We start from the raw sequence: 21,945 nt of genomic DNA, 5'->3' as shown, positions 1-21,945 counted from the left end.
TTCCCCCATAGAACTGTTCCTGGGACTGTAACTAGATCATCTTCATGATTTTTATACAGACCGAAGTTCTTTCATATACCCAGCTTTGTTTTACCTGGGCGCCACGCCCCCGCCCTTCTCCCCACCCCTTCCCTTCCCCATACAGCTACAGCTCAATGGAGAAAAGTACAAATACATATGAAACTACAAAATCACCAGGCTGTTTCTGGCAAATATAGTGATAAAATCAACCTTAGAAATTCTGCCTCAGAGCTCCCACACCTATATCTCATATAAACATCCACTCACAGAGCCTGTGCTAAAGAAGACAGAACAAAGGACAGTTCAGTGTATTATGCACGGAGAGGCACAGGGCTGAGGACAAGAGACATGGATCCTAGTCCCAGCTGCACGGTTGACAAGCTGCATATTTACTACATTGGAACTCAGGGTTTCCTTGCTTAACAATATTGAGCCTACTAGTATTAGTCCTTGTCTAATATAAGGGACTAATATAAAAACCATTAACTTAATTTTGAATTTGATTATAGGTATACCAATATTTTTAAATGTCTTCCAGGAGTTCTCTTGTGGCACAGTAGGTTAAAGATACGGCGTTGTCACTGCAGCGGCTTGGGTCACGACTGCGGCGTGGGTTTGATTCCTGACCCAGGAACTTCTACAGGCTGCCGGTGTGGCCAAAAATTAATTAAGTAATTAATTAAAATAATAACATCTTTGTTCCATCAACTCAGGTCTACCAAAGACTTTGGATATATAACTCCAAAGAAAGAAGGGCAATAGACTAGGTAAATAGTAAACTCATATATTAGAAAGATATGCCATTAAAAATATGAATGCATAGGTCCTTACAGAGATTAGGCTAGTATTCAAAAAATGTTTTCAAGTTAACTACATTAAGAAATTAATTGCATATTACACAGGGTATACTCAACACAAGACTCTGAAAATATAATATACAACTAATATTTTAAAACTTGAATGCCTACTCCTAGGACCATTTTAATACACTCCTAGGATCATTTTAAGCCAGATCAAATATATAACCACCAGAATCCTAAAACAAAACATAAGTTCTACTAAATTTCCTGAATTCTACAGTTTGTATCTATATACCAGGAACATGTTTATCAAATTAAATACATAGAGCCCCCTCCTAAGGGCCCTTCGGAGTTCATGTAAGGGCCAGCCTTTCATACAGGTGTCATAGTAAAACTTCCCCACTTCAGATACTATTAAAAATCTTGCCAGGAATAAGATATATATATATATATGACACGAGGCTACAGTGCGACAAATGGTAAGAGGAAAGGGTTGGTGGAAGGGGAGATACAGAAAGAGAAAGCATCTTCTTTAAAAGTTCTTATAAGTACAAAAGTTAGCAACCTAAGCATCAGAGAAGCTTCTGCTCACCAAGGCACCTGAAAGACCATGGGGATGGGTGGACACTAGAAAGCACCTCTTAACTGGAACCCAAATCAGAAGAGATGCTTTGAGATCTTAAAAAGCCACCTAGAAGTAGTGGAAACAGACCCCTTGGGCTCTCTGCCATGCACTTTTACAGAACCTCACTGCTGTGCCTTAAACAGAGCCTGACAGCCAGAGGCCAGACCATGGCTCAGCTACTGCCCCTGTAGGCTCCTTTGGCCTATTTACAGCTCCAACAGAGAGTCACAGAGAAGCTCCAGAGCCAGTGACCCCAGAGAATAAGCCCAAGGGCACAGCCTAGTGCCTGGTCTATAGGGTCCTCTGCAGACCCATCCTGCACCCCAGAGCCAAGGCGGGAAGTGCAAGGCGTCAGGAAGAGCCTGAGGCCTGGGGGTGGGGTGGAACACCCAGGGAGAAAACTGGTGTTAACCTCAAGTATTCTGAGTTTCAGTCTCAGTTCAGCTATTGCTTGTTCGAAGATCAGAAACTTGTTCTCTACCTCATTTACACTCAGCTTCTTGGTCTAGCAAGCAGGGAGATTATCTTAAACAAAATCAATTTACTGTAAGTGAAGTGTTTTGATCGAGTATTAACATATCTAGGGGAACTGGGGAGACCACAGTTAACTGAAATCTATGAATAATCTTGTAAACAATAAAACCTACTGCACCTCCTCCATCTCCCTTTTTATCAAAACAATTTTAAAAAAAAGCAAAGCTCACTGATTTGAATTTTGTTTCTCTCTGCAATATTTCCTCCTTCTACACTACCCAGCCCCCCCTCTTCTCCATCCCACCGCCTGCAACAGGAGAGGTATTAAGATAACTCAAACACCCAGAAGATGTAAGAAGGCAGATGCAAGGAACCCGGACAATCCACAGGTTGCCTTATCTGCTGAGATAGAAAGTTTTCATGCAAACACCACATTTACACTTACATAAGAAAAGCCCTAATACCTGAAATTGTACAACTGTTTTTGGTAACTTCATTAGAAGATCAAATGCTAAAATTTTCACTTCTTCAAAAGTGCCAGTTAAACATTCTATTAGTGTTTGGAAACGATGAACATCAATATCATGACTCAGCTGATACACTGTTTGGACTTGACCTAGAAATTGAGAAAGAAAAAAAAAAAGTTCACAATGAATAGAAGGAAAAGAAAATCTACATTTTAAAGTTGTTTGGCCAAATGTATACAAAATTAGTACAATAATTCAAACTTCATAATTTACCCATAATACCATAAACAATGTTTCCATTAATTTATTTTACTAAAGTAATACAATATTACAGTTCTCCAAATAAGAAATAAACTTTTTTTTAAATTTGTTTAAAATTACTTCATTCTCTTCCAGAAGGTTATATATTATGTAAAAAGATAGCTAAGTTATTTTTTAAATAAGCAAATCCAAACAACTTTAGGAATGTATCTTTTTCAAAAACTCTTCATAAACCAGAGTTTCCTTGGTGGCGCAGTGGTTAACGAATTTGACTAGGAACCATGAGGTTACAGGTTCGATCCCTGGCCTCGCTCAGTGGGTTAAGGATCTGGTATTGCCGTGAGCTGTGATCTAGTTCACAGATGCAGCTCGGATCCTGAGTTGCTGTGGCTGTGGTGTAGGCTGGCGGCTACAGCTCTGATTCGACCCCTAGCCTGGGAACCTCCGTATGCCGCAGGAGTGGCCCAAGAAAAGGCAAAAAGACCAAAAAAAAAAAAAAAAAAAAAAAAAAAAAAACTTCATAAACCTTCTTGATCTAGAATCCAAAGTCATACCATGTCTTAGGTGAACTGGCACAGAATAATCAATACTTTGACATATTCTAAAAGCACTCCTGGGCATCAACAATAAGGAAGTAATTCTTTTGCCATTCAGGCAAAAAGCTCAATTCATTTACACCACAAGCCATAATAGGTAGCGCTAGAAGACAGCAGAGCAAAATTCTCAAGGAAAGAAGGGGTGATGAAAATCTGCCTATCAAAATTCTATTCCAGTATCAACTACAACAGTAACATAAACATTTCTGAATGTACAAGAAATTAAGAACTACTTTTCCCCAAAAACTCTTCTCAAAAAAGATGAATTTCAGCCAAGCAAGAAATGAACAGAAAAACTATCACTAAAGAGTGATGGCAGTCACCAAATCCATTTGACTGTTAAATTAAGACTAAACCTCTCGGGGAGTTCCCATTGTGGCTCAGTGGTAATGAACCCAACTAGTATCCGAGAGGACGTGGGTTCAATCTGTGGCTTTGCCTGGTGCGTTAAGGATCTGGCATCGCCGAGAGCTGTGGTGGAGGCCACAGACTTGGTTTGGATCCCATGTTGCTGTGGCTGTGGTCTAGGCTGGCAGCTACAGCTGCAATTTGACCCCTAGCCTGGGAATCTCCATGTGCCACGGGTGCAGCCCTAAAAAAAAAAGACTAACCCTGTGGGAATAATGGGTTTCCTAGCAGAATGTGAGCAACATTTAACATTAACCTCTCATGATACTGGAAAACATTCCTCCGTTTAACTTGAGAAATGTTGTTCAATATAAATCAGCATGTGAGTGTCTTTTCTTTTCTTTTTTTTTTTTTTTTTTTTTGTCTTTTTGACATTTCTTGGGCCGCTCCCACCGCATATGGAGGTTCCCAGGCTAGGGGTTGAATCAGAGCTGTAGCTGCCAGCCTACACCAGAGCCACAGCAACGCAGGATCCAAGCCGTGTCTGCAACCTACACCACAGCTCACAGCGCCAGATCCTTAACCCACTGAGCAAGGGCAGGGACTGAACCCGCAACCTCATGGTTCCTAGTCGGATTTGTTAACCACTGCGCCACGACGGGAACTCCGAGTGTCTTATTTAATCTTAACAAATTAGCCCAACCCTGTGAAATTGCTAATGACCTTTTTTGTCAATCCATTCACCTCTCTGCTCAAATCTGCTTCTTTTCCAGTTCAGACACATTTTATTTCTTTTTCTTGCCTAACTGCTCTGGCTAAAACTCTTAGTACACCGCAGTGAAAATGAGCATTTGTGCCTTGTTCCTGATGATAGGAAAGGGGCTTTCAGTCTCTCACCACTGGATATGGTGTTAGCTATGGGCTGTTCATGAATGTCCCTTTAATCATACTGAGGAAGTGCTCTTCTATTCCTAGTTTGCTAAGTGTTTATCTGAAAGGGTGTTGAATTTTGTGAATTCTTTCTCTGCACTGATTGAGATTATCAAGGGTTTTCTCCCCCTTCATTCTAATGTCCTATATTAAATTTACTATCTTTTCTTATTGAAACACTCTTGTATTCTTGGGGTAAACTCCACTTACTTAGTCCTGGTGTATAATACTCCTGCGATGCTGTTGGATTTGGTCTAATAGAATTTTGTTGAGAATTTTTGCATCTATATTCATAAAAGATACAGGCTGTAGTTTTCTTTGATGTGGTTATCTTTGCCTGGCTTTGGTATCAGAGCGACACTGGCGCTGGCTTCGTTGAATGAGTTAGGAAATGTTCCCTCCTTTCCAATTTCTTTAAAGTTTGATAAGGAGTGTGTTAATTCTTCTTTAAATGTTCGGTAGAATATACCAGTATGAGCCACTCTCCCCAAACTTTTCTTTGCTGAGAGGCTTCTGGTTACTAACTCCATCTCTTTATCTATTATAGGTCTGTTCAAATTTTATACCTCTTGAGTCAGCAATTTCTATGTTTCTAGGAATCTGTTCATTTCATCCACCTTATCTAATTTATTAGAAATACAATTGTTTACGGTGTTGTCTATAACCCTTTTTATCTCTGTTAAGGTCAGTAGAAATGTGTCTACTTTTATTTCTGTTATTTGTACCCTTTTTTTCCTTAAAAAAAAAAAAGTCAGCACAGCTAAAACGTTGTCAATTTTGGTGATCTTTAAAAAAACAATTTTTGGTTTCGTTGATTCTCTACATTGTTTTTCTGCTGTCTATTTCCCTTATCTCCATTCTCATCTTTATGACTTCCTTCCTTCCTCCAGTAGCTTTGGGTTAAATCTGCTCTTCTTTTTCTAATTCCATGAGGTATAAAGTTAGGTTACTGATTTGAAATCTTTTTTCTTTTCTCGTGTAGGCATTTATAGTTATAAATCTCCCTGTTAGTGCTGCTTTTGCTTCATCCTATAAATTTTGATAAGTTGTGGTTTTGTTTTCTTTCCTCTTAAAGTATTTTCTAGTTTCCCTTGTGAGTTGTTCTTTAATCCATTGGTTGTTTAAGAGCTCTGCACAGGAGTTCCCGTCGTGGCGCAGTGGTTAACGAATCCAACTAGGAACCATGAGGTTGCGGGTTCGGTCCCTGGCCTTGCTCAGTGGGTTAACGATCTGGTGTTGCGTGAGCTGTGGTGTAGGTTGCAGACGCGGCTCGGATCCCACGTTGCTGTGGCTCTGGTGTAGGCCGGTGGCTACAGCTCCGATTCAACCCCTAGCCTGGGAACCTCCATATGCCGTGGGAGCGGCCCAAGAAATAGCAACAACAACAACAACAACAACAACAAAAAGACAAAAAAAAAAAAAAAAAAAGAAAAGAGCTCTGCACAAATGGGAAGCCTTCTCTGACACCATTGCATCAAACAGCTAGTACTCCCAACCTCCCAGGCATTCTTTTATTTCCCCTGACCTTCTCTTCTTGAAATATTTGTTCATATCACTTATCTCTATGTGAAATTCTTTGTATTACTTGTTAATTTACCACTACCTCCTGTCACTAAAATCTAAGCTAAAGACTGGGAAGCACCTTGTTTTGTACACTGCATATCCTTGGCACTAAATAAATATTTGCTGAACAAACCCTTTTCATCTAGTAGAATCCAATTTCTTACTATGAATACTGTGACATTTGATTCCAAATGAGATAGATGCATATGCCTTATTCTTCTTGCACTAGGACATACTTGAGGAAAGGCAAAAAAAAAAATTTTACTAATCCCAGATCACAGTTCTTCTATGAAATAATATAAAAGCCTACATTAATACTCTTTAAGTAAGGATGAAGAATAAATATACAGGGAGTTCCCTGGTTGTCTAGTGGTCAGGACTCAGTACTTTCACTGGTTCAGCCCAGGTTCAATCCTTGTCTGGGAACTGAGATCCCACATCAAGCTGCTGCATGGTGCAGCCAAAAAAAACAAAAACAAAAACAAGAACAAAAACAAAAAACAAACAAAAAAAGGCAACGAAAAAGGAATTCACATTTCCCATCCTGTACTTCACAGTCCGGCCTCTCCAGCCTCCTTTACAGTGAATGGATACAGCATGGGTTACTCTATTTGCATCACTTCCCAGCTGCTTAATTAACATCATTACCGTGACATCCATCACTGCCAAAGTCTATGACTCATTCATTGGGAAGATGATGCACGTTTTTCATTTATACAATACATTCAAATATATTAAGCTATTCTCTCAATTGAAAAATTACCAATATAATTCAGCCTAGTTTTTTTCCATATACCTAGATGCAACTATAAATAGAGTAAGTGTACAGAAGACTTTTTGTTAAATGGATAATCGATCACTCTCACGTAAAACCTTATTTTCTAAATTCAGCTGTAGCACCACTGAAATTCCCTAAACTGATGGCTACTCCTGTGTGCATTTTCTATAGATGCTGTAACTAATTACCATGACCTTGGTGGCTTATAACCACAGAAATCTATCTTCTCACAGTTCTGAAAGCCAAAAGTCTGAAACCAAGGTGTCCGTAGGGTCATGCTCATTCTTGAGGTTCCAAGGAAGAACTCAGTCCTGCCTCTTTCCCCTGCTGGTGGCTGCCAGCATTCCCTGGCTTATAGCCACCCCACTCCAACCCCTGCCTCCACTGACACAGTAACTCCTTTTCTTTTCGTCACATTTCCCTCTGCCTCTCTCTTGTAACAACACTTGCAGTGGCATTTAGGCCCATGCAGATAATCCAAGATTATCTCATTTTAAGATCCTTAACTTAATCATATCTACAAAGCCCGCCCCTTCTACGTAAGGCTCACATTCATAGATACTAAGGATTCGGTGTGAGTTCCTTGATCATTTTTTGGCCTACTACACTTATCTTCATCAGGTGATCAAACTTATGATCATGAATTATGAGACAAACCATCACATCACTTATGCAGTATTCCTGCCCAAAATGCATAATCTGAATCAAGTCATAAGAAAACAATAAGACCAACTCAAACTGAGATACATTTTTCCAAATTGTTAATGTCATGAAATAGGAAACTCTCCACATTGAAAGAGGCTCAAGACACAGCAACAAAATGTAATGTGTGATCTTGGATTGGTTCCTAGATTGTGGGGAAAAAAAATTTCCCTATAAAAAGCCATTCATCAGACAACTAGTACAATTTGAATATGGATTCTGTATAACAGCACTGTATCAACATTAATTCCTGAATTCGATCATTGTGTTGGGATTAGAAAATTAATAAGAGTGAGATAAAGCTAACATGGCAAAATAATAACTTACGAATCTAGGTAGAGGGTACATGGCTGAATTATTCTTGAAACTTTGCTATTAGTTCACGGAACTATTCTTAAAACTTCGCTATGGGTTTCAACTTTTTCAAAACAAAAACTTGGTTTTTCTTAAAGAAAAAAATGGTTTTCTTCAAATGAAGCAAGCCTGTATTAACAGCAAATAACAATCTCCCTGCCAAAAAATTATACTTCACCTGAAAATTTAAATTAAAAAAAAAAAAATCCAACTATGGTGTAAAGCTCCCTGGGTTCTTTGGTCATTGCCTCCAAAAGAGCAAGGCATTTTCCTGTTTCTCTGCAGTTAAGGAGGACTGGGCACAAATGAGAAATCCACACTGAAATACATATATACTCATGTACGGGGAGAAAAATAATCATTTCTCGTCAAACAGGAAAATAAAACGGCTCAAAGAAGGAAGTTAAATATTCATCGTTTTGAGTACCTCACAGAAGGAGAAACAAAGGTTATGATTAAACAAGAATGCCTGGAAATGACTTCTTTATACTGCCTTTCCGAAACCTGACTGAGACGTATAGAACAGATAACATATAGGGAAACCACATTTTAACCACAAGGACTCACTGAGGAATGTTATAGATAACAGAAACTATTATTATTTTAATTTTTAAAGAATAGCTTGGGGAGTTCCTGTCATGGCTCAGTGGTTAACAAATCCGACTAGGAACCCTGAGATTGAAGGTTTGATCCCTGACCTTGCTCAGTGGGTTAACGATCCAGCATTGCCGTGAGCTGTGGAGTAGGTTGCAGACGTGGCTCGGATCCCATGTTGCTGTGGCTGTGGTGTAGGCCGGCGGCTACAGCTCTGATTGGACCCCTAGCCTGGGAACCTCCATGAGCCAAGGATGCGGCCCTAGAAAAAGACAAAAAAAAAAAAAAAGAAAAGAAAGAAAGAACAGCTTGGGCACTATCCTAAAACAGCAACACATGAATCAGGGAGGTGAGGACAGCAACTCTTCTATAATAAGCATAACCCATGAAAGCTGCAGTTTGGGGTTGGCAAGTAATGATCACTGAAAAGTTTCTCTCCCTTATGTCCCTTACTAGCAAACTGACTTTGCTGTCTAAATAAGAAGTATATACTGAGACTAACGCCTCCCATTAGAATCTAAACAAAAGACAACAAACCTGAAACTTCAACTAAAACAAAATATTGGAAAAGTATGTTTTGCAGGAAAACAAATTCTTTCCCCAAACATTATTGAAAACTTACCTTCAGGCACAGGAAAAATGTCAGCTATTGAGCCTAAAATGGTTAAAGCTGAAAATCTAGTCGGGTAGGAAGAGCCAGGAAACAATGCTTCGAAAAGACTGTTGCAAATAGATGACATGAAATTCTAAGGAAAAAAGTACAGTAAGTCAAATTGAGCTAACTCATAATAGGTTATCTTCAAAGTAGCACTGGTATCACTTTAAAGAATGGATTTTTTTTTTCTAATTAAGAAAGAAAAGATTCTTTAAAACAATACTACTTGCACTTTGTTTGACAATTCAGATTGGCACCCTTGACCATGAGCTCATGACTTCAATGAATCCTATCTTTGTAAAGTCAACAAAAAATACAGAAGAAAATGAAAACACTCATTTAAAAAGATGTTTGCACCCTCATATTCAATGCAGCATTATTCACAATAGCTAAGATACAGAAACAACCTAAGTGTCAATGGATGGATAAACAAAGAAATAAGTCAGACAGAAAAACACTGTATGATCTCATTTTATGTGGAACCAAAAATAATTTTTTTGAAAAACAAAAACCAAGTTCATAAACACAGAGAACAGATCGGTGGTTGCCAGGGATGGAGTAGAGAAGGTGGCAAAGTGGGTGAACAGAGTCAAAGGTACGAACTTACAGTTATAAAATAAAATAAATAACTCATGGGATGTAATATACAGTATGGTGACTACAGTTTATACTACTATATTACATATTTGAAAGTTGCTAAGAAAAAAAGCTTTCTGTAACTTTGGGTTTTTTGGTTGTTGTTGTTGTTTTCTTTTTATGGCTGCACCCATGGCATATGGAAGTTCCCAGGCCAGGGATTGAATCTGAGTCACAGCTATGGATCCTTTAACCCACAGCACCTAGCTGGGAATCAAACCCACACTTCAGCAGTGACTTGAGCTGCTGAGTTGGATTCTTAAGCCACTGTGCCACAGCAGGAATTCCTTTTTGTAACTTTGTACAGTGACAAATGTTAACTACGCTTCATGTGGCAATCATGTCCCAATAAAGTATGGAATTACTGTGTTATACACATGAAACTAAATACGTCAATTATACCTGAATTTTTTTTAAGTTAAAGGGAAAAAAAACAACAAAAAGTACAATTGTAATTGTAGACCAGACTAGAAAAAAACATTTTTTTGATAAAACATGATGCATTCTGTCCTGACTTGTGTTAAAGCTGTATAAATACTGATTTTCTTCACCTTTCTTCAAAGGTATACATACTTTAAAGTTTTTTAAATGACAAAGGAAATACCAATATACATTGATAAATACGATAAATACAGTACTTGATATCTGGCTATAATGATACAATTCATAACAAAGACCCAACTATTCCATGTTCTTCTATCTGCCCCTTTGAGATTCCTATTCTGCCTTTTTGTTTATACAAATGATTAAAAATGAAAACTTTTAGTAAAATGCAGTAAAAAGAAGCAATGTGGGAAATACTTTATCTAGGACAGTTTTCTTCCTCTAATTAAAAATAATAATGAGTCTGTAAGACCAAAAAAAAAAAAAAAAAAAAAACACTTATAAGGAAACGCTGTGATTCTCAAGCCTCTCATATATTGCTATGTCTCGACAACACATATATGTAACTAAACAACATATAAGCAGCCCTTGTGCCACTGTCTTTAGACAGGATCCCTATATTCATGTCTTTGGTCAAGGACATACAACCATGGGGATTTATCCTATAGGCCCTTATAAGCCCTAAGTAAGAGTTAATTAGTTTATTAATTCTATTGGGTTTCAAAAGAATATGGTAACTATTGAAAATATCCTAGTTAAACTAGTTTTAATTATAAGTGCGTAGGACAGTATTCACATTAAAGGACAAGGTCACCCTTTAGGAATTCTCTTAAGTGTAGTGCCAATTATATTGTTAGAGATTGCTCTTCTTTCCCTCAATCAGGCTGTAACCATAATGGAGGCAGGGACCATAGTTTAGATGTTTATGTTCCTAGTCCTGAGCTCAGTGTCCTATACACACACTAAGGGCTCAACATAGGCCCTAGGCCCTTTTAATGGCTCCTCATGAGGCTTCTAGGCTCACCTTGGCCTGGCATTCAAAACTCTCTATGACCCATCCCAACTTGATTTTCTAACTCACTTCCCATTCTCAATGCCTCTGTCCTTCGAGTATCTTACATGTCACTCACACTAGTGAATTCACCATTTTCCAAATCCTCCCTGTACTCTCTTACCTCCGAGCCTTCACTCAAGCTGGTACTAGGGGGAAAAACTATTCAGATGTGGTTGTCAAGAGCAGATCTGGAGTGGAGTCTGGCTCTACCACTTCCTGGCTGAAGAATCTTGGATAGTGTGTTTATTCAGCTTTTCCCAGCTTCACTTGTCTCACTTGTTAAGTGAGGATAACCATGCCTATCTTACAATTTTGTCAATAAAGATTAAATGAGAACACAGATATAAAGCTCTTTGTACCTTAAAGTACTCTAATATATTTATAGTATTCTAGCTATCATTTAGGTATGAAATAACCTCCATCACTCGATTAGAAGACACCCTCTCCAACTCTCTGCCTCCTCTTCTTCCCTAGGACTTAGTCTGTTGACTGGCACTGAGGTTACCTCACACTGCCTATGATACCCACTATACTAATGATGATGATAAAACAGTTGCAAAGTTGCAATATCCAAAAGCCACAAGGAGACCACAGTTCAGAGAAACTATCAGAACTGTGAGACTGACTCAGATTAAGATTCTAAAGGAGTTAGAGTTCCCGTCGTGGCTCAGTGGTTAACGAGTCCGACTAGGAACCATGAGGTTGAGGGTTTGATCCCTGACTTTGCTCAGTGAGTTAAGGATCCGGCGTTGCTGTGAGCTGTGGTGTAGGTAGCAGACGCGGCTCGGCTCTGGCGTTGCTGTGGCTCTGGCGTAGGTCAGTGGCTACAGCTCCGACTGGACCCCTAGCCTGGGAACCTCCATATGCCGCGGATACGGTCCCAGAAATGGCAAAAAAAAAAAAAAAAGCCAAAAAAAAAAAAAAAAGAAAAAAAGATTCTAAAGGACTAGTTTTCAAAAAATAGATATTCATAAGCATGAGCTAAGAAACCACACAGACAGGAAAATTTAGAATGTCAATTCACAAAAATTGGTTCTGTGTATCTAAGTAACTAAGACTTCACAAATGTCATTTTACCCCTTGCAAAAACAAGCAAAAGAGAAGTTTTCTTAGATCTAGCAATGATCTAAAAAAAAAAAAAAGAAGGCTAAAAACACACACACAGTAAGTACTCAATATATACTCTAGTCACTTTTTTTTTCTTTTTGGCCACACCCATGGCATGTGGAAGTTCCTGGGCCAGGGATCGAACCCACACCACAGCAGCAACCCAAGCTGCAGCAGTGACAATGCTGGATTCCTAACCTGCTGAGCTACAAGGGAGCTCCATTTACTGTAGTCAGTTTTAATGATGCCAAACAAGGATTTTTAGAGTGATTCAGAGTTTACAAAGTTTTGTTGTTTAATCCTAAAACCAACCTTTTCAGAAAGGTTACTAATCCTATTTACAGCGGAGCAGAGCAGACTCATTAAAGTAAGCCAAGTAGTCAGTGGCAGAATTGCAACGAAATCTTTTTCTTTTTTTTTTTTTTTTTGTCTTTTTGTCTTTTTAGGGCCGTACTAGGGGCACATGGAGGTTCCCAGGCTAAGTGTCAAATCAGAGCTATAGCGGCCAGCCTACACCACAGCTCACAGCAATGCCAGATCCCTTAATCCACTGAGTGAGGCCCAGGAATCAAACCTGCATCCTTATGGAAGCTAGTCAGGTTTGTTGACTGCTGTGCCGTGACGGGAACTCCACAACTAAATCTATATCTTTAAAGTTTAGATTGCGACTTTCTTATCTTTATTGTTGAGATTTTACAAAAATGAAGCATAGTTCAGCCTTTGTATTGGAATATTCTTCTTTAGATGATTTTTTTTTTTTTTACCTTAAGTAGGTAGTATGTCATGGCTCTAATATATCATTATACTTGTTTTCCTAAAGGAAATAAAAAACGAGTTCTGTCCTCTATGTGGGTCTTAGGAGAAAATACGCATCTGCTTCTGAGAGGATAGATTTGGAGTAAGACACTAGTGAAAAGCTCATTCTGTTCTGATGAACAGAAACTTAAGGCTGTCAAGCTGAGCCCTGGACCAAACTGGAGCTGCTATATCTAGGGTTTCATCCATGCCATTAACCCAGTGCCCTGAAATCCAGCCCTACTCTTCAAGCTCACTCCAAGACAGGACAGAGAGGAAGCTATATAATTGTATCACAGTCCAGGAGGCAGTAACATCAAGCCACTCTAAGTCATGTTAGTCGAAAGGGGAAGCAGTCATGCACAGGTACCCTGGGGAAGGGGAGAAGAATTCTGGGACGGCAATTACCTTTCCGTTAAAGTACCAAATTCATCTGGCCCATATGAACTGTAAAGTATCAAGTTTAGCCTATTAAAGCTATTCTGCAAGAGACTTCCAGCCCAGGACTGGTTCTACAACTCAGGCTACCTCAAGAGAAGTAATGAAGCACCAAAAGGAATATGTAAAATTTCCCTTGAAGGAATAAACAGAGAAACACTACTCACCAAGAGGCTTCCATTTATTTCCCTTGAATGTTTATTCATAATTGTTTTAGGTTTCTTAAAAATTCATACATCTAGAAATCTACCTACCTTATATTGCTGCAAAGAAACAGAAGGGTGCTGTCGCGTTAACTCATCCTCTGGTTCATGTTTGGATAGATTTTGCTCCAGTTTATACAGCACCTGAGAACTTTCCTGTATCCTACAAAACAACTTTGAGGAACAGAAAAATGAAGCATATGTGAGCCACATTAACCTCAAACCTCAGCCTGGAAGGCAAAGGAAGAACTTTCTCAATTCTTTAGACTAAAACTACAGACAAGAGAAGCACTGGTTTTTAAACTCTCAACAGTTACTTTTTTAAAACCCAAAATAAAATATTATTGTAAACCAGAATATACAATTATTAAACCACAGTTCTATTTCCCTTAGGTCAGCATAAACTTAAATATACTCAATATTCTACTAACTCTTCAGTCCAGAAATGTGTCAGGTGATTAATACAAGTTGAATTAGTCAATAATGACCTTTCTCAAGGCACTTATAGAAACTATAAAAATACAAAAGTATCCATCCTCCTCTTACCAAAGTATTCTTAAAATATCTTACCCTCTGAAAACTCCAGAGCTAGATTTTTTTCTTTCAAAAAAAAGAGCTCAAAGTATGATATTTTACATCAAAGTGAAAGGACTTTTCACTCTGGATTTTAATCCCAAATGTAAACGTTTTGGAATCATAGAACAAACAGTTCTCAGAAGGACCATAAAGAGCTGTGGCGGTCCAATTCCATGACCCTGATTCCCATACTCTCCCCAAATCTGAGCTCTTTTAAAAAATAATTTCCAGGAGTTCCTGTTGTAGCGCAGATGAAACGAATCCAACTGGGAACCATGAGGTTGCGGGTTCAATCCCTGGCCTCGCTCAGTGGGTTAAGGATCCAGCATTGCCATTAGCTGTGGTGGAAGTTGCAGACTTGGCTCAGATCTGGCGTTGCTGTGGCTCCGGTGTAGGCCGGCAACAGCTCCAATTAGACCCCTAGTCTGGGAACCTCCATGTGCCGCAGGTGTGGCCCTAAAAGGACAAAAGACAAAAAAAAAATAAAAAATAAAAATAACTTCCATAGCAAAGTGCACCCCTTTCCTAAACTTTCTGCTGAGAAACTCTACCTTTTTAAGAAGAGAGCAAATCTGTTGCCGTACTCCTGGAGACTGGCTGTTAAGATTGTATGTGATAAAGAACTGAATCCACTGCATTTCTTCCGCGGAAATGATTTCTGTGCTTCGATTACTTTCACAAAGCAAGCCTAATGTATCAATCCGTACCTAAAATACACCAAGCAATAAAATGTTAATTTTTCAATAAAATAGGAAAGCTTAAACCTCTTGATGTATTCAATTACTTACACAGGCTACCAAAGGAGGAAAAAAACAAACTGTAAAAATCTCAGTTTAGGAGTTCCCATTGTGGTACAGTGGTTAACGAATCCTAGGAACCATGAGGTTACGGGTTCGATCCCTGGCCTAGCTCAGTGGGTTAGGGATTTGGCGTTGCTGGCGTGAGCTGTGGTGTAGGTTGCAGATGCAGCTCGAATCCTGAGTTGCCATGGCTCTGGCATAGTTCGGTGGCTACAGCTCCAATTAGACCCCTAGCCTGGGAACCTCCATATGCTGCAGGTACAGCCCTAGAAAAGACGGAAAAAAAAAAAAAAAAAAAAAAAATCAGTTTACCATATGTGCTTTAGAAAAGGTTCCCTAATCCCAAAGATCCAGTGATTATTTCCTATAAAATTACTCTATTGAACATGTAAATTAAGTATTTATAAAAGTGAAAAATCTTGAGTTCCTGTCATGGCTCAGTGGTAACAAATCTGACTAGTATCCATTAGGACGCAGGTTTGATCCCTGCCCTCACTCAATGGGTTAAAGATTCGGCATTATTGTGAGCGGTGGTGTAGGTCACAGAGTTGGCTCGGATCCCGCATTGCTGTGGCTGTGGCATAAGCCAGCAGCTATAGCTCCGATTCAACCCCTAGCCTGGGAACCTCCATGTACTGCAGGTGCAAGCCCTAAAAAAACAAAAAAGTCAAAAATCCTAAAGATTCTTAATTCACAGTAATACTCAACTTCATTCTTTTTTCTCAGTGACCACTCTGCCCCAGGACCACGACGTATCACTCTCTGATTACCATCATACACATCTAACTGGTCTCCTGGTTTCTTTTTGCTCCCACTCTGGAAACTCATCTCTGTTTCCATTCATGCCACTTTCTGACTGAAGGCAGAGCAGCCCTGGTTCCTAGTTATCAATTGGATAAAACCTAAAGTCTTCAGCCTAGCACTGGAAGTGTCCATAAAATGGACAAACTACCCAACTCCTACAAAGGGCGTCTTTCTTCACCCTCCAGCCCCTGTTTACTTGTGACCTTCTATTCTGAGTGGGCGCCAGGATTTGCCCTCCTTGGATCATTTTAACACTTTTCTAATCAACCACCCCTTCAGATCAACCTCTTCATTTGAGCCTCCCAAGTCCTTATGTATAACGGTACACTTGTATCTATACTGTCCTCTAAGAGTTTCCAGTAGTCTTATGCAGGTTTTCTTATTCCCTCAACTAAACTTTAATTAGCCTGAATGTCTACTCTCTTCACTTTCTATTCATCCTTCTTATGGATGCCTTAAAATACTGCCGGGCATAACACAGCGGCCTCTCTATCGCACTGCTAAATGAACAGAAGAATCAGGGAACTACTGCACATATGAGTTCCCAGTTATTTTGTGTACTTACTTGGCAGTGCTGATGAATTAAGCCTTGCTTTATTCTGGCACTGGACACAAGGTCCCTCCAGGCATCAGTTGCAGACTGAAGATGTCCGTGGGCTCTAGCTGTTCGTAGACACGCCATCAAAGCTCCCAGAGCCCCTCTACTATCAAAAGACCCTAAAGATGGAAACGATTACTCTAGTCTCAAAAGCACAGTAATAAATACTACCACTCCGCTATTTAACAACTACCATAATTCTCGTGTTTCCTATGAACATTACATTTCAAGAAATAAAAATCATATTTTAAGCTAAATTCTAACATGAGTTAGTGTTCCTACTATAAAATCATTATTTAAAAGGATTTAATAGTTTGTATGTCAATAATTTCCGTAAGCATAATCTACTTATCTTAAAGAAGTCATAATTTTTGGCTAATATTTTTACTTTTTATTTGACAGAAAATAAGCCAAGATGCCAGTCAGGAGAAAAATCAAGTGGATAATATTTAAAACCATAAAAATAATTAAAATGACTTTTGGCCAAAAAAACAGGAAAAACCATTATTTCTCTAAAAATAAATACTGAACCTCTGCCTATTTTGGAGTTACAGTTTCTTCTTAGCAAAGAAGCTAAGAGGGACTCACAAAGAAGCTGATGCTTTCAGAGGCCGTGACATCAGCCATTTTTAAGGGGACAGGGATCTCTGGCTCGAGAACATCTTGAAGTTCTGCGGGGTTTTTCCGTTTTTGTTTTGTTTTGTTTTGTTTTGTTGGTCACGCCCATGGCCTGCGGAAGTTCCTGGACCAGGGACCAAACACCAGCCACAGCAGTGACAATGTCAGATCCTTAACCCTCAGGCCACCAGACAACTTCAAGACACCTTGATTTAAAATAAAGACTGTCGGAGTTCCCGTCATGGCGCAGTGGTTAACGAATCCGACTAGGAACCATGAGGTTGCGGGTTCGGTCCCTGCCCTTGCTCAGTGGGTTAACGATCCGGCGTTGCCGTGAGCTGTGGTGTAGGTTGCAGACGCGGCTCGGATCCCGCGTTGCTGTGGCTCTGGCGTAGGCCGGTGGCTCCAGCTCCGATTCAACCCCTAGCCTGGGAACCTCCATATGCCGCGGGAGCGGCCCAAGAAATAGCAACAACAACAACAACAAAAGACAAAAAGACAAAAAAAAAAAGAAAAAATAATAATAAAATAAAATAAAATAAAGACTGTCAAGTCTCTGAACGGATTCATAGGTACTCAACTTTAGATGGCTTACCAAAAAAGCAAGGAAGATTGGTGTTAAAAATTAAATAAATAATGGCTCACTCTGAAGTATTTAAAGTTTTTAACTTAAATTTTGGTTGGAAATACTCTTAAAATGTGATGTGGGGTACCATATTCCTGCTTTGCTAAACAGAATGTAGTAATTTTAAGATTTACATATGATTCAGTGTTATCATTTTACATATTAGTTACTAAATTATGCTTCAATGCAGTGATTCTTTCACAGTTACTGAGTTTCAATGGGATGTTTATGCCTATTCTAAATGAATACAGAGAGCCGTTTTGGGTTTTTTTTTTTTTTTTTTTTTTTTTGAGGTCATGCTTCTAAATTTGTTATCCCTTTCCCAGAGACAAATACTTGCTACTGCCCATGTACCTGTCTTTAATCTTGCCTAAAACAATTTTTTAATTACTGTTTCAATCACTTGAATAAGCAAATTATACAAACTACATAAACTTTTACTCTAGTCCGACAACCAAATAACAAATAACAACTTGGCAAAATGAATTAAAACCTAGTAATAAGGAGAAATTCATAATCATAACTGGAATCAATCCTTAGGCTGTGGTAATAACTTCAGCCAAAAACCTCTATTCAGCCAGGCACAGGAACATTCGTTTCAATCTGAAATCTCTATCGGTAACAGCCTCCTTCACTATTTAGAAATGGTGAATACTTAAACTGAATGATCAACATCTGTCTAGGTACTTGAGCATCCGAACTAGAAATTATTAAAAACAAAAATTCATTTCCTTACCAGTTTTAGCATCTGCAGAAGTCTGAAGAATCTTTACCATATAGCTTAAACTTTCGGGGTTGCAATTCAATAACTTTGGCAAGTAATAATCAATCACGTAAGATTTTTGATCCAGATTTCCTTCACACAATATAAAGAGGAGAGGAGAAACCCAAGTCTCATGCCATTTGTCAATCCAAGTACTGTCGACAGTCTGGGATTTCAAACGACTCTTATGATTTTTAAACATGGTTTCCAAGAGGTCACTTGCATAAGGCACCAAGGACTGGTCCCCCATCACCTCCAAGATTTGCGATGGAATGGTTTTAGCTAATGTCAAAATATGTTCAATTCCTACGTAATCGACTAAACAACCAAGGCAAGTGTACTTTCCCTTACTATGCCATTCCAATTGCAGAAGACTCTCAGTCAGTTCAAAAATGAAACGATCGGCAGCCAAATCTGAACCTGACTCTTCTCTAGTGAGCTGGTGCATTTGGAGAATATTTCTGAATATGATTTTAGTTTGATGCCTCAAAGCATCCAATGGATGTTCCCAGTGGGTATAGACATACTCCAAAAGTCTCCTTACTATGCTTGAATTCCCATTCAGACTGTCCTTTAGGCTTAGGGAACTTGATTCAAGGGCTTGTATGGCTGAATTAGTCCAAGATGCCAAAATTCTAGAGAGAAACATTTCCAGAGTTGACTCCTTGATCCTATAGAAAAAATGTCAATGTCATTATTATTATACACTGACTAGTAGGAGGAATTTCACTTCATAATCATTTAGATTTTACAAATACAAAATATAAAGAATGATCAGAAAATTGAGTGATTATTAAATTTACAACTGAAAAATTACAAAGCCAAAACAGATCTCAAATTTATATATGAACTTTCCCATTTTATAAAAATTAATCCAAAAAAGACACAAGAAAATTTTGGAGGGGGATGGAAATATTCATTATTTTGATTGTATTGATAGTTATACAATATACTGAGGGCCTAGGGTACACATACGTTAGAGGGAATGGGGTTTCTTTTGGGGGTAATGAAAACATTCTAAAGTTGACTATGATGGTTGCACAACTCTGTAAATACACTAAAAAAAACTGAAACGCATGCTTTAAATAGGTGAATTATATGATATTCAAATTACATCTCAATAAAGCTGTTGTAAAATAAACAATGAAGAATAATTTTTAAAATTACTTTAAAATATAAACAACTTACACCAAAAAAAACACAAAAGACAATCCAAAGAAGTCAGAAGACTTCATTACAGTCCTGGCTCAGGTACTCAAAAGCAATATGCTATTAGGAAAGCATTTATTTTTCTAAGCTTCACTTTACCCATTCAACAGATGAGATTTCCTTTCCTATCTATCAGACATATGAGAATCACACTTAATTACCTTTCCTGAAGTTATTCCTAAACTTTAAAGCATTACACACAGAAATGTTTATAATTGTTTTAAAATGCTGCATTAGGGATTGTTAAAATTAACTTTACGAATGTTCATTACCGGTTAACCTGCACTATCAATTTTTTTTTCTCTCTCTCCATCATCGCATCCTCTCCTGTTCTACTTTCACCTCCTACACATCTCCCTTTTCATTTAAGATTATCCTGACCACTTTTCACTGAATTACTAAGTAAGCTGGCTTAGCTGCCATCTTTTAAATGTCCAACAAGCAAAACAAAATATGAGACCATAGCATCACAACTCACTGTGAATTCAAGGTGAACAAAACATGCACAGTATCCAAGAGCAGGGCCTCCCCGCTGGTGCCCATCCTCCCGTCCTGCCAGTCCAGCATTGTAAGTGTCCCCTGACACAGGAATAAGAGAGCTGTCTGGGAGACATCAGCACCGCAAAGGCTCCTGCAGCAGTTCCAAAGCCACTCGGGGACACTGGCGCAGTCCACAGAATGGAGAAGTACACTACTGATCTGGAAAAATACAACAGAGCTGATACATATATTCCAGAGATACTTCAAAATATAAATCCAGGAGTTCCCATCCTGGCTAAGTGGTTAACAAATCCGACTAGGAACCATGAGGTTGCGGGTTCGATCCCTGGCCTTGCTCAGTGGGTTAAGGATCTGGTGTTGCCGTGAGCTGTGGTGGAGGTCACAGATGCAGGTCGGATCCCAAGTTGCTATGGCTCTGGCGTAGGCCAGCAGCTACAGCTCCAATTAGACCCCTAGCCTGGGAACCTCCATATGCCACAGGAGCAGCCCTAGAGCAGGCAAAAAGTTTTAAAAAAAAAAAAAAGTGTATATATATATATATATATATATATATATATATATATATGTATATATATAAAATTCTCTTTCCCCTGAAATGTCCCAGGAAAAATAACTGAACTTAAAGGACCAGCAAGTGTTAAGAAAAATCTACAAGTGTTAAAATTATTATGTCAAAAGTAAAAAAATTAAATCTAAGTATATGAACCATTTTGCTGGTTTGAAGGTACTGGTAGAACACAACACACCCCACTTTGTGGGTGGATGGGCTTACTAACTAACGCTTTTCTAGAGGTGATCTGAGAAACAAAACATTCTTTCTTTTTAGGGCCACACCCAAGGCATAAGGAAATTCCAGTGGTAGGGGTCAGATCAGAGCTGCAGCTGCCGGCCTTTACCAGCCACAGCAAGGCCAGATCCAAGCTGTGTCTGCAACCTGTGCTGCATTGTTCATGGCAATGCTGGATCCTTTAACCTGATGAGTGAGGCCAGGGGTAGAACCCACATCCTCATGGATACTAGTCGGATTCTTGCATTTTTTTTTTAAATTTTTTTAATTTTTTGGCCTTGCCTACAGCATGTGAAAGTTCCTGGGCTACAGACTGAACCTGCACCACAGCAGTGACCCAAGCCGCTGCAGGGACAATGCCAGATCATTAACTGGCTATGCCACAATGGAACTCTGCTAGTCAGATTCTTAACCCGCTGAGCCACTACAGGAACTCTGAGAAACAAAAAATTTTGATTTTATCCAATAACTGCTTTGTGTGAACTCATAAAATAGCACACATTAATTTTGCATAAAGTCATTTTGCTCAATAGTAAAGAACTAAAATAAGTCTCTAGATAACACAGTAAGGAAACAAACTGCTAGTACTAAATACACGAATTATGGCCCAAATTATCAATTCATACATTCCATATAATCAAATTCACTGAACAATTGATTCTAGCATGCTTCCTGCCTAAAGTACAATGTTGGGGAGGACCCCAATCCTCAATTGGGGTCATCGCTGCAGCAGCTTGGGTTGCTGCTGCAGCATAGGTTTGATTCCTGGCGCAGAGCGGTGGGTTAAACCGTTGCTGCGGCTGTGGTCTAAGTCACAGCTGTAGCTTGGATTCAATCCCTGGCCCAGGAACTTCCCCATGCTACAGGCACAGCCACTGG

The 21,945-nt window shown here is 39.0% G+C and overlaps 1 protein-coding gene across 9 annotated transcripts in view; it reads right to left on the bottom strand.

The window, feature by feature from the left end:
• Positions 1-21,945, bottom strand: part of THADA (THADA armadillo repeat containing) — a 324,726-nt gene that overhangs the window by 286,764 nt on the left and 16,017 nt on the right. For all 9 annotated transcript variants that reach the window (XR_014842042.1, XR_014842043.1, XR_014842044.1 and 6 more), the window contains 7 exons: positions 20,257-20,477; positions 18,543-19,240; positions 16,531-16,682; positions 14,913-15,068; positions 13,837-13,959; positions 9,136-9,259; positions 2,385-2,536 (listed from right to left, as the gene is read on the bottom strand). Coding sequence is in view for 4 of the 9 variants with exons in the window: in XM_085019406.1 (XP_084875532.1) it covers positions 2,385-2,536; positions 9,136-9,259; positions 13,837-13,959; positions 14,913-15,068; positions 16,531-16,682; positions 18,543-19,240; positions 20,257-20,477 (1,626 nt within the window). In the remaining 5 variants the exon portion in view is untranslated. The remainder of the gene's footprint in view (positions 1-2,384; positions 2,537-9,135; positions 9,260-13,836; positions 13,960-14,912; positions 15,069-16,530; positions 16,683-18,542; positions 19,241-20,256; positions 20,478-21,945) is intronic.

This window comes from Sus scrofa, chromosome 3 (assembly GCF_054392235.1).
Source record: "Sus scrofa isolate SSC_HxYL_T2T_F1_AM1 chromosome 3, Sscrofa_HxYL_maternal_Yorkshire_Landrace_v2.0, whole genome shotgun sequence".
Taxonomy (NCBI): domain Eukaryota; kingdom Metazoa; phylum Chordata; class Mammalia; order Artiodactyla; family Suidae; genus Sus; species Sus scrofa.
Note: the sequence above shows the minus strand (reverse complement) of the source record. Positions and strands in the feature narration are given on the sequence as shown.